The following is a 14,653-nucleotide window of genomic DNA, read 5'->3' as shown; positions in this document are numbered from 1 at the left end:
AGCTGGGTATACACACCATGCCCATTCCAGGAATGCCTACTTCTGATCAATTTCAAAACTGTTGCCGATACATTTTAGATTAAGTTGTGGTTATATCCTGATAGCAACAACTGAGGCCAAACCTTAAAAATCTGAGAACTGGGGCTGAGTGGGCAGGGGAAGGAAGAGGATTCTGAGCCATTAGGTTACACAAGGGTGGTTCTTTTCCTTCCTCCACCCCTCCCACTACAAAATCAGGGTAAGCCCAGACAACATGTCTCAGATATATATTTTTTAACAGTTATGCTGGAAAATGTCTATGGCTGGCACAAGCTGCAAAGTATATTACTCTATGTTGCGTAACACGTATTCTTCAGTCTCATCTGATTTCACGTAATGGTTTATTGCTCCCCCCCCCAAAAAAAATACAGCCAGATTTGTGATTAACATACCTCATGCATTACTCAAAATAATATGTATTTAAGAGAAAGGGAAGTATGTGAAAGAGCAGAATCTCAGCAACTTGTTTAGAAAGCACAGGCACACATGCGTTTTATTTCAAAGGGAACTAAGAGGGTGACCAAACTCTCAGCAAGCTGTTTACCAGAGACATATTATTCCTTTTTCTCTGAATCACAAGCATTACTTCTGGGAAATTTGCACAATACTAGTCACGTGCATGTAGAAATATTTCTACAGGAAAAAGATCACAGACTGCAGTTTCCTAGGAAATCAATGCCACACCCTGATGCATATTTACAACCAGAAAACACGTGGTTACTGAATCTCCCAACCCTATTAAACTAAATGCCATATAGTCAATAAGCTATTTATATATAAAAAAAGAAAGAAGGAGAGACATCCAAAAGAAATATTAAAGTAAATGTGCAATATGTATAGGTATTATAATGCAGCAGCTCTTAGATAAGGTGTAAGAATGCACATCCAGGCTGCAAACTGGTTTGTTCATTCTTTTTTATAAGAGCCCAGATTTAGAAATCTGAAACTGAGGCAATTCACTCAAGGCCATCCAATAATTGCAGCTGAAACAAGGGTGGTATCTAGGCGCTAATCTAAAACCACAGTAATAAAACTTATTATTACTCTATATTGCATTCAACTTTATGATTCTATTACTGAGATTCCCAGATATAAAAAACCTCTTAATTAGTTTGAGTAAATCTAACAATGAACAAGGAAACTGTTTTTGGCCTCAATCCTGAAAGCAGGCAGATTGGAGGAGGAGAGGGATAGTAAAATCTGAAAGATGTGCAGAATACAGAATGGTTGGGGCAACCCAGTCAGATGGGTGGAGTACAAATAAGAAAATTACAAGTTATTATTATGTTTGCTGTATTCCATGATGGGACAGAATGCATAGATTAAATCAAAGGTAAAGTTGAGTTTCAGAGTTCAACAACAAGAAGAGTTTGCCTTGGGACCAGTTCACAGCACCTATTTTTACCCGGCAAGGCTTCTGTGAGTTAAGCAGTCTCATGAACGCTCTCACATGCTGAGACCTTGGGCTTGGCATTTCTTAAAATGAAACATGCTTAAACTAGGCAGTGCAGGCTAGGACAACGTGCCTGTCACATTTACAGGCCAGCTATATTGTCAGAAGTCAGCTAGTTTACACTGTGGTCTTTATGTATACACTGTTTAAATAGTCAATAAATCTTCCCTGTTTTAATAGTTTGCCCTCCTGGCTATGGCTCACCGAGACAAGACTCTCTCTGTATAATGTAATAACACAAGCTCAAGAAAAGATTCTCATTTGACGCAGATTTCTGCCAAACTAGCACCATCACCGCATGTTGCTTGTTAATGTGTGCCAACACCAAATTCGTACAGTATGTGTGAGACTTGCATTTTCACATTCAGTGTAGGATTTTTCTCCCAACATTTGTGCACTAAAAGCTACAGCACACTAGAAAAAGAACTTGCAGCCAACAATAACGTTGCTTTTTACTAAGACACTAGCAACCTTTTATATATATATATATATATATATAAGTGAGTAACAATTCACAAGAAAGCATTCATCATAGGAATGGGATGTTGTTTTTGCAGACACTGGGCAGAAGGAACATTTTACGGTTAAGGTGGGGTTTGGAATGAGAGGTCTGGCAAGGAAAAATAAAAGCACCCAGGTCATGTGCTGTAGCAGCATACATGCGTGATGCAAGCAAGTTGCTCTGCTATGCAGCCTGCAGCTACTTACGGCTAAGGGTTAATTAGCCGCTAGTGTTTTTCCAATACAAAAGTTGCACAACTCTAGGCATGCCTGAAAATGATCGAAAAGATCAAGGTGGTGTCCAGCTGTGTGTTTCAAGGCTATGAGGTGGCCAGAGTACCAACATTCATTGGGGGAGGTAATTAAGTTGTGAGTTATATAACTGCGTAAGCATTTTTTATACTTATCCTCAAAACAAACCCAAATAAAGCAATAAGCAACAACCCCCCCTCCCACCCCAGCTCCTTTAGCTTAATGGAAAATAAGCACACCCCTTCAGGCCTCTATAAATTAAATAAATAACCGGAGCGCTCACAGAAGGCAAACTCTCACCAGGTAACAGAGCTTTCAGTGGGAATACTCTCAGTTTGGCTGCCTTGAGTGGGAGTTATTTAATCCATATTTTATTCTTTAGAAAGGATCAGGCAACTATAAAGGCAACCCATGCCAAAACTGCAAGGACAAAGAGTGTTGGGGTTAGTACCTAAGGACCCTAAGTCGCTATCGCATACACCCCAACTCACTGGCCATGCTGCCTGCAGCTGATGTGAGTTGTAGTCCACAACATCTGGGGAACATCACATTGGCTATGCTTGGTCCGGGGGGATTATGTTTGCCACAGTCTCTCTCGCCTAAGTAGGTACCGTTTTGGGAGGAATACATTTTCAGTTCTTTACAGACATAACAGACAGGGTATATTTACCGACAGGGTATATAGCCCCTGCCCCCTGCACAAATTCAGGCACAACCTCTATTCAACATGTTGCAAACGTGTGCACTGCACATTTGGATGAATTAGGCGGAAAATATACACCCTGGGCAGACATATCAACTGTTGTGGGGCTGGAAGACTGAAGGGGAAGCAGCAGGGGGACAGGCAAAGAACGTAAGCATTCATGGATCGAGCCAAATGGGAGTTGTGTTCATATGTGTGCGTTTAAAATCTGGCTTTAAAGTCAAAACAGTTTTGTTTTGTTTTAAATGCACTAGGCTGGCACGACTGCAAACTTTCTTCTGGAAGGCTATGGGGATTGGATTGTACAGGTTGCCTCATATACTCCTTATGACGAACCCGGTCAACTTGTTAACAGAGACGCGATGTTTGTTTTGGAGACTCTTAATGTCTTCTAGGAAGCGATTAGCAGCCTCTTTACCACTACACTTGGCACGGATAAGCTTTGTTTAAATGCTTACAATTGAGGGGGAAAGGTTCTTTAAAGCACCTGTCACAAATGGATTAACTTTAATTCTATTCCCGGGAGGAAACAAAAACACCTGCTTTCAATATTCACACTTGCATGAGACTGAACAGCAAAGGAGTTTCCGCGCTTTGCTTCAGCCAAAGTAGGCATGCTGACAAATTCACGCTCCACATTTTACCGGTAATCTCCTTCTGGAGTCCAGCCAAAGTTTTCCTCTTCCTACAAAGCAGTGAAGCAATGCCTGCCTCATTAAGACCACCACAAGCTGCATCTTTTGTAGAAAGCATTTTGCAAGGCCTATCAATGATATTTACTGAAAATCCCAGTCAAATCTCTCACTGAGAAACACTTATTCTTATTTATTTGCTAATGGCTTGCACTATCCAGCAGAAAAATGCTCTACAACAAGGGTAGGCAAGGTGGTGCCCTCCAGACAATGGTCAGGGATGATTGGGAGTTGAAGTTTAGCAACATCTGGAGGGTACCACATTGGCTACCCATGCACTAAAGCAGAATGCCTCAAGCTTGGGTGTCCAGCTCTTTTTGGACAACAATTCCCATCATCCCTGACCACTGGTCCTGCTAACTAGGGATGATGGGAGTTGTAGTCCAAAAACAGCTGGACACCCAAGTTTGGGGCACCCTGCACTAAAACATCCTGGCATTTCTTTAACCAGTCACAAAAATCATGATCTACCATCCCAAAAAACACTTCTCTTCCTCTTGAGGTACATAGAGGCGTGATCTCCAAATTAGGTTGTTCAGAAGAAGTTCAGGCCATCTGTTTCCAAAGTGACTCAAATACACTTTTTAAACATAAACCTTTTTTTTTAAATTACAAGCTCATATTCTTTTTGTTTTTACACGCTGCCTTCAAGAGCAAAGGTTTTTATTTCCTTTTGCGACACAAAATATTTAAAGATTCATAAAAGAGTAAAGCGGGGGGTGAGGAAGATTTGCTTTGGGACACATTTCTGAAGAAAACCTTTAAATAAATGTAAGTATTTTGAACAGTGCTGGAAAGCCTATTGCAACAGCTTGTGTGCTAAGATAGAATGTAGGAAATGAATCACTGTAGTTTTCCATGCAACCAATATGTTATGAAATATTAAACGATGTTGTAGAATATCTTCAGATCAATGGAGATAGTAAAATTATTCAAATTATTCATTTGGATTCCTAGTACCCAACACTGGTGCTAGTCCATACCATTCCTACTTTGCAACCAGTTCAACAGCAGACATGAGGGCTGCCAAGCCTGTTGCTGACCTCTGCTTGCATGCAATGCATGGCTGTAGAGCAAAAAGGCACAAATGTGTTCTAATCAGTCTGATTCCCCACTAGGGCAACATGGATTTCCCTCCCCTCTGCGCCTCCCCCAAATTCACCCTGGAGGCTGAGAAGCCCCAGAGCAGCAGAGGGGAGTTTGTTTCATTGGGAAAACAGAAATCACCTTCGCGTTAGGCTGAATTCCACTTGCCATAATGTTAATTTTTGCTTCTGCTTAGAATGCAAATCTGTGTATATTCCAGAAAATACATGTGATTCGTACAACATCAGGGAATGGAGAAAAGAGAGAGATACAACTTACCATAATATCTTCCTATTTTGTGTATCATGTCTAATCTAAGATGCTTTTATGAGTAATGATTTTGAGCAATGCTTCCACACGCACCATCTGATATTTATGATAAAGTTGAGCATCTTCAAGATAAAACAAACTGCTTGCTAAAATCTAACAAAAATCTCTACAAATGTGAACTGTAACCATAAAATGTGGTTTTACGTGCATGTGAGCAATAGCAACTTAGGCTGTGTACACACCATATATTTGAAACACGTGGCTTCCCCCCAAAATCTTGGTAACTGTGGCTTGCCATTCACAGCACTACAATTCTCAGCACCCTTAACAACCTAAAATTCCCAAGATTCATTGGGGATGCTGTAAATTTATGGTGTGTATGCAGCCTTAAACGGGAGTGATGGCAACTGTTCCAGAGCTTTCCCCTACATAGAGAGGGTGCAGAATTGTGACTAAAAAGAGTCTTGCAGGACTTTTTCAGGTTTAGCTACTTTACTGCAGTTCAAGCTTCGAAAGACAAGAGCCTATTTCATTCAATGTTATGAAGTGGACCAGGAAGGAGATCCATTGTCTTTAAAACACACACACACACACACACACACACACACACACACACTAGCAGTTGAAAGAACCATTACAATTATAATGTATTTTTGTGAAACTGTAACTCCCAGAGGTTTTTTCAAGCTGTGCTTGAAAATATAAATCTATATAGTTCACTCAAACCGCAGGATTGCAGGCTGTAGGCTGTATTTTACAATAAAATATACCCACACGAGTCCTATGGGCCCTAGATTCTGGAGAGGGTAATAACTGCAACTGCTCTGAGATTTTTTTTACCATGCAGAAGACTTAATACACTGTTCCTTCAGAGCACGACACATTTTTCTAGAGAGCACAATGAATAGAAGGTCACTTTTCCTATAAGCACAAGTGTGGAGATGTCCTTGCTTGAACTGAATACTGATGGAGACATGCCACATAATGTATTTCAGAAGGAAGGAATGCAATTAGTTGTTGTTTTGTAGTTCTAAATCAAACAACGCATAACAAGTAATAAATGGCTGCAAAAAATAATGAAAACAACCATGGGTACCCAAGTGATTCACCATTAACCGAGAAGCCAGTGGAAGAGTATATTAAAGGAAGTTTCAGTATGCTGACCCAGGAAAAATTATAAACAGGTGAATAATCTTTCCTCAGATCCTGGTCTGCGTGATAGGGCCATTTACAATTTTGCTACAGGACTGTATGTACTTTGGGCTCCCTGACCCCCATCCCATATTACATATACAAATAGGACTAAAATGATCTCTTAATTACTTAGTCCTAATCTGACCCCAACACACAGCTTCATAAGGTAGCTCAGTCAGAATAGATTGCAATAGATCTACCTCAGCACTGCCGGCATTGGCTCTCAGAGTTTAAGGACGGCTTCCCTCCCAGTCTTACCGAGAGATGCCAGGTATTGAACCTGGGACCTTGTGCATGCAAAGAAGATCTTCTCATCACTGAGCTACGGCCCTCCCCATTTTGAAACTGCAGTGGCCCAATGTAAACCTCCCTTAGACTGAGCAATGGCAGACAGCAACTTCAGAAAGTACTACTTCCATGCCTTGTTCTTTTCCAACCAGTTTCAAAGTACTACAACGTATGACTTTCTTTTACTTGCTTTTCAGCCAAATTGAAAAATGGCACACTGAGAAAGTTTACAGTAGCATTCCTGGCACTGTTACAAAGGGCTTTTTAGGCTGCATGCATTTAACGCACCTGGATTTTCCCCAAGTATCCTGGAAACTGATTTTTTTTAATCCTCCAGCATGCCTCTAAATTTGGGCAGCGTAAACAGGCACAGCATGGCTTGGAAAAGGTAACGATCTGGTCTCAAGTGTTTCACTCTGTGACCACGAATGGAAACGTGTTCTGTTCAGAGTAAAACCTTTGGGTCCAAACCCCCAAAATATTGACTTACTGTGTTTGTTTCATCAGTCATTGACTCCAGTTTAACTAAGCCATAATTTGTTGTTCTCATTGACATAGGAATTGCAATGAATAGCGCATACACTCTTTATTTACAGAGTCACATGTACTGCTGCTGCTTCACTGTTTGTTCATGAGAAAATCTCTCACTGCCACATCTTTAGTTGCCTGACTGTCGCAAACAGTCCTTCAATAAAACTCATCTCAGCATTTGTTAGGAGGTAGGAAGAACTCACAAAGAACTTTAAAATTATACACTAAACTATAAATTAGAACTATAAACACACAGACCAGATCACTGGTTTGGGATACTCCCATATAACCTCATTGATCCTTTGTCGAGAGAGGAGAAATAGGGTACACAAGTATAAATGTAAACAGTGAAGCAATGGTCTTACTCCCATTTTCTTAAATGCCACCTACAAAAGTGCTAACAGTGTTTATAAATATAGCAGCCATGGGAACTTAGTTTCTCTTCACATTAGGATCCTTATCAACATACACAAAATTCCTACAACTAATGTTTACACATGCTACCTTCAGAGGTGGTGGGGTCTCAAGTCATGCAGAGCTATGCAGGTATGCGTGATGGGCACAGGTATCATTAACACAGCAATTGTCCCTATAAATAAAACAATGAGGCCAAGGCAGCCTGTGTGCAAATAGAAAACACATCCATAGCTGCAGGCTATTCTTCCTTTCTTTATTAATTGCAGGTTATTCCTCAGCCAGCTTCCCTTTCCAACTGCAGCATCCCATGTTTCAAATGGTTCTCTAAAAGTTCCCTCAACTTCCAAGAGTGACTTTTGGGTGTGTGCCCTTGCCCCCACATCCTCAAAAAGTCCCAATGCAATGGAGTGTTCTGTACACAGCTCTTTGGACCTCACCCTGGAAGTCCAACACAAGTAGATGGGAAAATAAAATGTAAAGTCAAAAGTTTGAAATTTAGGAGGGAAAAAGTATTATGGCTTGAAACACCTATGGTTTTCTGGATTGTTAAGCTGGGAAAAAGTGGGCAGCATCAGACCTCAAGGTGACAAAAATCAGAAACAAACCTCAAAATGATACCAAGATATAGGAAACTTCGTATTTCTTATCAGAAGTTTAATCTTATATCTGATTTCCTACATCTTTGCAGCATTTTGAGGCGTTGCCTTTTTGCCTCCCTATACTGTTGGCAAGCCAAAAACGAAATACAGTCCTCACCCAAGTGTCGTCGTCCCCGGTAAACACACTGTATGTTTTTATATGGACCTGCCATTTATTTAAGTCAGACATAGGCAAACTTGGCCCTCCAGATGCTTTGGTACTACAACTCCCATCATCCCTAGCTAATAGACCAGTGGTCAGGGATGATGGGAGTTGTATTCCTAACACATCTGGAGGGCCAAGTTTACCTATGCGTCATTTATGTAAAGAGGGATTGGGGGAGCCAAATACATTGAATGCATTTACAAGACTATGTTCCACACGAACCTCCCCTGTGAAGGTTTTCATTTAACAGTGCACAAAGAAGGCAGCTTTGCATGCTAGTACTGCCTGTTTTATATGGGGTTTTCACTGCTCTACATTCCTAAGTAAACAGGCCCATCCTTTGCATAGGCTTTATCACCGTTATGCTCTTTCCCATTAACATCAAGTTGTTCCTGCAGCCATATATTCTTTCATGCCATCATAGGATTTATTCCCTTTCATACTTTCTAATGTTTTCACACTTTTCCTTTGTCTAGTCTTGCATGTTCCAGCTTAGTACAGTAAATCCAAATCTCTTTCATCCCTTGCTACAATGTAAGGTTTATCTATGTGTGGGACTCGGGTGGTCAAGGTGCCTGTGCAAAGGAAGGGAATTAGGTGAACCCTTCAAGGCCAAAACTTTTGTAGCTGAAGCTGAGGCAGCAGTCAGGCACAAACCCACAGTGGGCAGGCTGCTGTCAAAACAAGCAAGGCCAACGATAGTGGCAGATTAACAAAGTCACTCTTGTTTACTATTTAATTAGGATGTTTTGAGAACTGCCAGCCTTGAAAAGAATTAGCGCTACATTAGTGCTCGAGGAAGGCTCTTGCACTTTGTTGGATACAACCCTTAGTTCGCAGAAATGGAATCCTAAATCCAGGATGTAGTATGGATTGCAACAGCTGCTTCCAGGGGGGGGGGGGAACTCAGCTAGTTAGCACCCTAACAGAGAGCACGACCCTTTTAGTAATTTGGCCTAGAGCTCTTTGAAGCACATTCTGTTCCCATTCATTTAACTAGCGGGCAACCGGGAAAGGCTATTTTTAGCTGGAGTCAGTTAAGGTTTCCTTAATCATGTAACCATTCCACTAAAAGAATCATTTATTTATTTATTTATTTATTTATTTATTGAAATAATTTTCATTGAAGAATTTCATGAACTACAGATAACGTCCAGTGTTTCACTTCTTTTTCTTGATCATATTACAAAGTCTTTCAGTTACGTTCAATGTAATATGTAAAACAATGTCCAAAGGTGAGGAAGAGGGTAGAGGGACATCCCATGCCGCTACTGAGTTTTAATGGTAGCCTTGCCAAATTCACGAACTAGGCAAAGTAAGTGCAGTTCCACTGGAGCTGCCCCTTACTCCCACAAAGGACTGCAGGAATCAAAGTCCTCAGCTCTCCTTCAGGGCTTGTTATGAACAATTATTCCAAGGAGGCACAAAGGCACTGACTCCATTTAAATGCTACCTGTCTTGTTGTTGTTCAGTCGTTCAGTCGTATCCGACTCTTCGTGACCCCATGGACCAGAGCACGCCAGGCACGCCTATCCTTCACTGCCTCTCGCAGTTTGGCCAAACTCATGTTAGTAGCTTCGAGAACACTGTCCAACCATCTCATACTCTGTCGTCCCCTTCTCCTTGTGCCCTCCATCTTTCCCAACATCAGGGTTTTTTCTAGGGAGTCTTCTCTTCTCATGAGGTGGCCAAAGTACTGGAGCCTCAGCTTCAGGATCTGTCCTTCTAGTGAACACTCAGGGCTGATTTCTTTGAGAATAGATAGGTTTGATCTTCTTGCAGTCCATGGGACTCTCAAGAGTCTCCTCCAGCACCATAATTCAAAAGCATCAATTCTACGGCGATCAGCCTTCAAGGCTGAAGGCTACCTGTCTAATGAGTAGCATTTGGGTGGGTGGGTAAGAGAGAAACGCTGTTACAGGAGAATGGGCTCTTGCTATTGAGATTGTTTGTTTGATTACAATACAGGGTGGTTTACAATATAGAAACACAAAAATATACAGCACAATAAACAACGAAAACAATGCCCCCCAACCGTTTAAAAGGCCATGGACTGTTTAATTAGCCAAAGGCCTGGGAGAAGAGGACTGATTTTGTCTGGCGCATGAAGGTATGTAACAAAGGCAGCAGGTGCATCTCTCTGGAGAGAGCATTCCACAAGTGGGAAGCCACTGCAGAAAAAGCCCGTTCTTGGGTTGTTGCCCTCCGGACCTCTCACGGAGGAGGCTCATAAAGAAGGGCCTTAGATGATTGCAGGGTCTGGGTAGGTTCATACGCGGAGAGGTGGTCCCTGAGATATTGCGGTCTTGTGCCCAGAAACTAACTGGGAGTCAGTGCAGTCAAGCCAGGATTGGTCTTATACTGTATACTCAAACCGCCTTGCCCTGGTGAGCAACCTGGCCACTGAATTCTGCACAAGCTGAAGTTTCTGAACTGTCCTCAGAGGCAGTCCCAAGTATAACAAGTTGCAGTAATCTAAGTACAGTAATCTAACTGGGCGCCACAATTTAAGAAGGGTATTGACAAGCTGCAACGTGTGCAGAAGAGGGCAACCAAGCCATATGAGGAATGGTAGGAAGAGCTGGGGTATGCTTAACCTGGAGAAGAGGAGACTAAGAAGAGATATGATAGCCATCTTCAAATATCTCAAGGGCTGTCACATGGAAGATGGAGCAAGCTTGTTTTTTCCTGCTCTGGAAACCAATGGATTCAAGTTACAAGAAAGGAGATTCCAACTAAACATCAGGAAAACTTTCTGTTACTAAGAGATGTTCAGCAGTGGAACGGGACTCCCTCAAGAGGCTGTGGACTCTCTTTCACAAGAGGTTTTTAAGCAGAGTTTGGATGGCCATATGTCTCAGATGCTTTAACAGACTCCTGCATTGAATAGGGTTGCACTAAATGACCCTTGGGGTCCCTTCCAACTCCATTACAGTGTTTGGATGGGAAAGAAAATTCCTTGTGTCTCTTCTGTGTGCTCTGCTGATGTTTAGGGGTACTCTCATTTTCCTACTCATATTGAAATACTGCCCCTCAATGTGGCCAAACTTAGATTCACAAAATGTTTAGGAGTATGCGTACCCCCGCGTACCTCCAGAAAAATAGCACAGGGTGGGAGTGTGTATCTAAATAAGTATGTGTGTCAGCTTGAGTGTCTGCTAAGAGAGTAGGGGATGTATGAATATGTGTGTGGGCTCGTGCATGCATGCATGCACACAAGAAACAGTGCCTGAACGTGTGTGAATATTTGTGTACCTGTGGCAAGTGTGCACTAATAATCCACACCTCCTAGAAACTTTTTATAAAAAACTAACACAGAATGGCTGCTATAAACTTGTCATCCCTCCTAAGTTAGAAAGAGGAGAATGGAACAGCCCTGGATGAGTTATGCTTCCTCAGAAGCGGAACAATTCCAGTAAAGCAGCAGTCTGAGTCATAAGGAAAGGAAGTGCTTCTATTATCACAGCAACTAACAGCTCAAAATACCATTAAAAAAATTATACTTTCACACATTATATTGCTCTAGTTAAACAATAGCACATCTACTTTGAATGCCAGCAAAGTAAAGAGGGCACTTTCTCTGGAAGAGAAGGAAGAAATGCTACATTAATCTGATCACAGTAAACACAAACTGGGCAAGATTACATGGATTCCTTCCAATCACTAGTTTCTGCAGTTAGTTAACTAATAATTATGTGCTAGGGAGTTGATTTCCAAAATAAATCTTGGTGTTACAATTTCAAATGACTGCTGAATAAGGAAGATTTGGCTGCTTACAAAGGTGAAAGGAAACAGAGTGTTGTCTCCTGCTAAATTAAAATCAGAGGAGTCTCATTGAAATTAATAGGCCTAAATTAGTCATGTTCATTAATTCCAGTGGATCTACTCTGAGCATAACATTGAATACAATACAGAATACAAATCTAATCAAGGATACTGCCAGTTCTAAGCCCAGAAAGCACAAGGAGGACCAAGAATCTCCATCAGGAGTAGCCAACGTGGTGTCATTCAGATGTTACAGACTACAACTAGGGATGTTTTTGACAACCGAATCCTGGCTACGTCCGGGAAATTCCAGACGTATGGCAACCCTACTACAACTCAAACCAATCTCAAAGAGTAGTAGTCAAAAACTTGTGTAGCATACTACATTGCCTACCCCGATCTACATAGTAGAGCTGATGTGGGGAACCTTTTGGCTCTCCAAATGTTGCTGAACTACAACTCCCATCAGTCCCGGCAAGCATTGCCAATGGCCAGTGATGATATGAATGATAGCCCAGCAACATCTGAAGCACCCAAGGTTCCCCACTGTTGTATTAGACACTGATAATTTCTTGCCAGTTTCTTTAACATAGTAATGCCATCTGCCAGGAACCTAGCCCACACAAGGATGTCAGACAATGGATTTTAAGACTATGCACCACCACTGAAGATTAGGCTGCAGGAAGGACCTAGAAAAAGACTAGTTGGGAATTATGCTAGAGTTCTTAATGTGATACTCCTTAATCCCTATAAAAGTTTCCAGTTTGGTTACAGCAGCAAAAAGACTCTGTTGATCTATACCCAGTGGTAGACCTGCCACCAATTACTTTGTCCCCACCTCCCCCTGCTCCAGACTTAATGGGAACTCACAGCAGTACAGTGGTACCTCAGGTTAAGAACTTAATTCGTTCTGGAGGTCCGTACTTAACCTGAAACTGTTCTTAACCTGAGGTACCACTTTAGCTAATGGGGCCTCCCGCCGCCACTGTACCGCTGCAGCATGATTTCTGTTCTCATCCTGAAGCAAAGTTCTTAACCCGAGGTACTATTTCTGGGTTAGCAGAGTCTAACCTGAAGCGTCTGTAACTCGAGGTACCACTGTATAGGCAATAAATGTTTTCTTGTTTCAAGTTTTGCTAGTTTGCTAGCAAAAGGCCTAAAACAATTCTAAACAGCCTATCAATGATTTACTATACTTCCACCTTGACAAGACTGTGTGATCCTCTCTCTTACCCTCTTGCCTAATAATCTTCTTAGCCAGACACTGAAAAGGCGAAGGGACACAAATATCTTTCAGGTTAGATCTACTACAAACACACACCCCTCTTCCGCCTAGGCAGACACATGCTTTAACTTCTGTATTAAAAAGAGTTTAGGTATCTAAATTATTATTTCTAAGGCAGGGGAACACCCACATATCGGCAAAATAGACCATTGGGGAAATCTAGGTAAAGGAACAAACTTTCGCCTCCTTTAAAAAAGTGAACCAAACATGGAGGATGGAATTTTCAAAATGTTTTTAAGTGAATCAAAGTGACTTGAGGAAGTGATCTGGATTCTCAGACTCTTGATTATTGCAATGTTTCTATTGTGCTACATGTTTACTCACACTCTTTCATCATGCCTATGTCGACGCAGCGCTTCAGCCGGCAGGCTTGACAGTGTCGCCGGTTATCTTTGGTGATTTTACAATCGCCATTGAAAGGACATGTGAACATCGCTTTCCTTTTCATGCTCCTCCTGTGGGGGGGAAAAGCCACACAAAATATATAATCTTTGCTTGCTTGCTTTTAGGAAAATACATCAGTTTTGCATGGATACTGTTCAGAAAACAAACATCGTGGCAGACATGCATAGAAAATGAGCTAAATGGGCAATATACAAGTATTTACCAGGCATGGAATAAATATCCCCTACATAGCTACTGTTCTGTTTCTAAGAAATCTGGTTATTTTATTTTAAAAATCTGCCCTGTTGCTATACTTTGAAAACAGTAACCATCTGCACGTCTTCCATGGTTTTCTTTCTAAAAAGAACTTAATATTTTAAGGAACACATACAGAAAAACAGTTTCTTGTCAAATGGATGCAACTTGTACCACAAACAGGAAAACATTAACCACAGTCTGAATGGCCCAAATAGACCTGTCTAAAGTTGGAGAACTATTTAGGAACTGAATAGAAGAAACAAACAAACAAACCCAGAATTCAACTCAAAAACAAAGATGCAGCATTTGACAATTTTCAAGCATTTCTGGTTACTTTATAAATCTGAGGGAAAATAGCCCAAAGCAGCAAAGTGAAAGAATTTCCAGAAAAGACTAACTGGTTTGCTCCATGAGTTTCCATTGGTAATAATAATAATAATAATAATAATAATAATATTTATTATTTGTACCCCGCCCATCTGGCTGGATTTCCCCAGCCACTCTGGGCGGCTTCCAACAGAAACCAAATACAACAATATCAAACATTAAAAACTTCCCTAAAAAGGGCTGCCTTCAGGTTTTTTCTGAATGTCAGGTAGTTGTTTATTTCCCTGACCTGTGATGGGAGGGCGTTCCACAGGGCGGGCGCCACTACCGAGAAGGCCCTCTGCCTGGTTCCCTGTAGTTTTGCTTCTCGCAGTGAGGGAACAATCGTCAAAAGTAATCGTCAA

General features: G+C 41.4%; 1 protein-coding gene across 2 annotated transcripts in view; it reads right to left on the bottom strand.

The window, feature by feature from the left end:
• Positions 1-14,653, bottom strand: part of VDR (vitamin D receptor) — a 76,923-nt gene that overhangs the window by 11,347 nt on the left and 50,923 nt on the right. For both annotated transcript variants that reach the window (XM_033138478.1, XM_033138479.1), the window contains one exon: positions 13,605-13,735. In XM_033138478.1, the coding sequence (XP_032994369.1) occupies positions 13,605-13,735 (131 nt within the window). The remainder of the gene's footprint in view (positions 1-13,604; positions 13,736-14,653) is intronic.

The sequence above is a fragment of the Lacerta agilis genome, chromosome 2, assembly GCF_009819535.1.
Source record: "Lacerta agilis isolate rLacAgi1 chromosome 2, rLacAgi1.pri, whole genome shotgun sequence".
NCBI lineage: Eukaryota > Metazoa > Chordata > Lepidosauria > Squamata > Lacertidae > Lacerta > Lacerta agilis.
The sequence above is the reverse complement of the archived record's forward strand: the minus strand, read 5'-3'. Positions and strand labels throughout refer to the sequence as shown.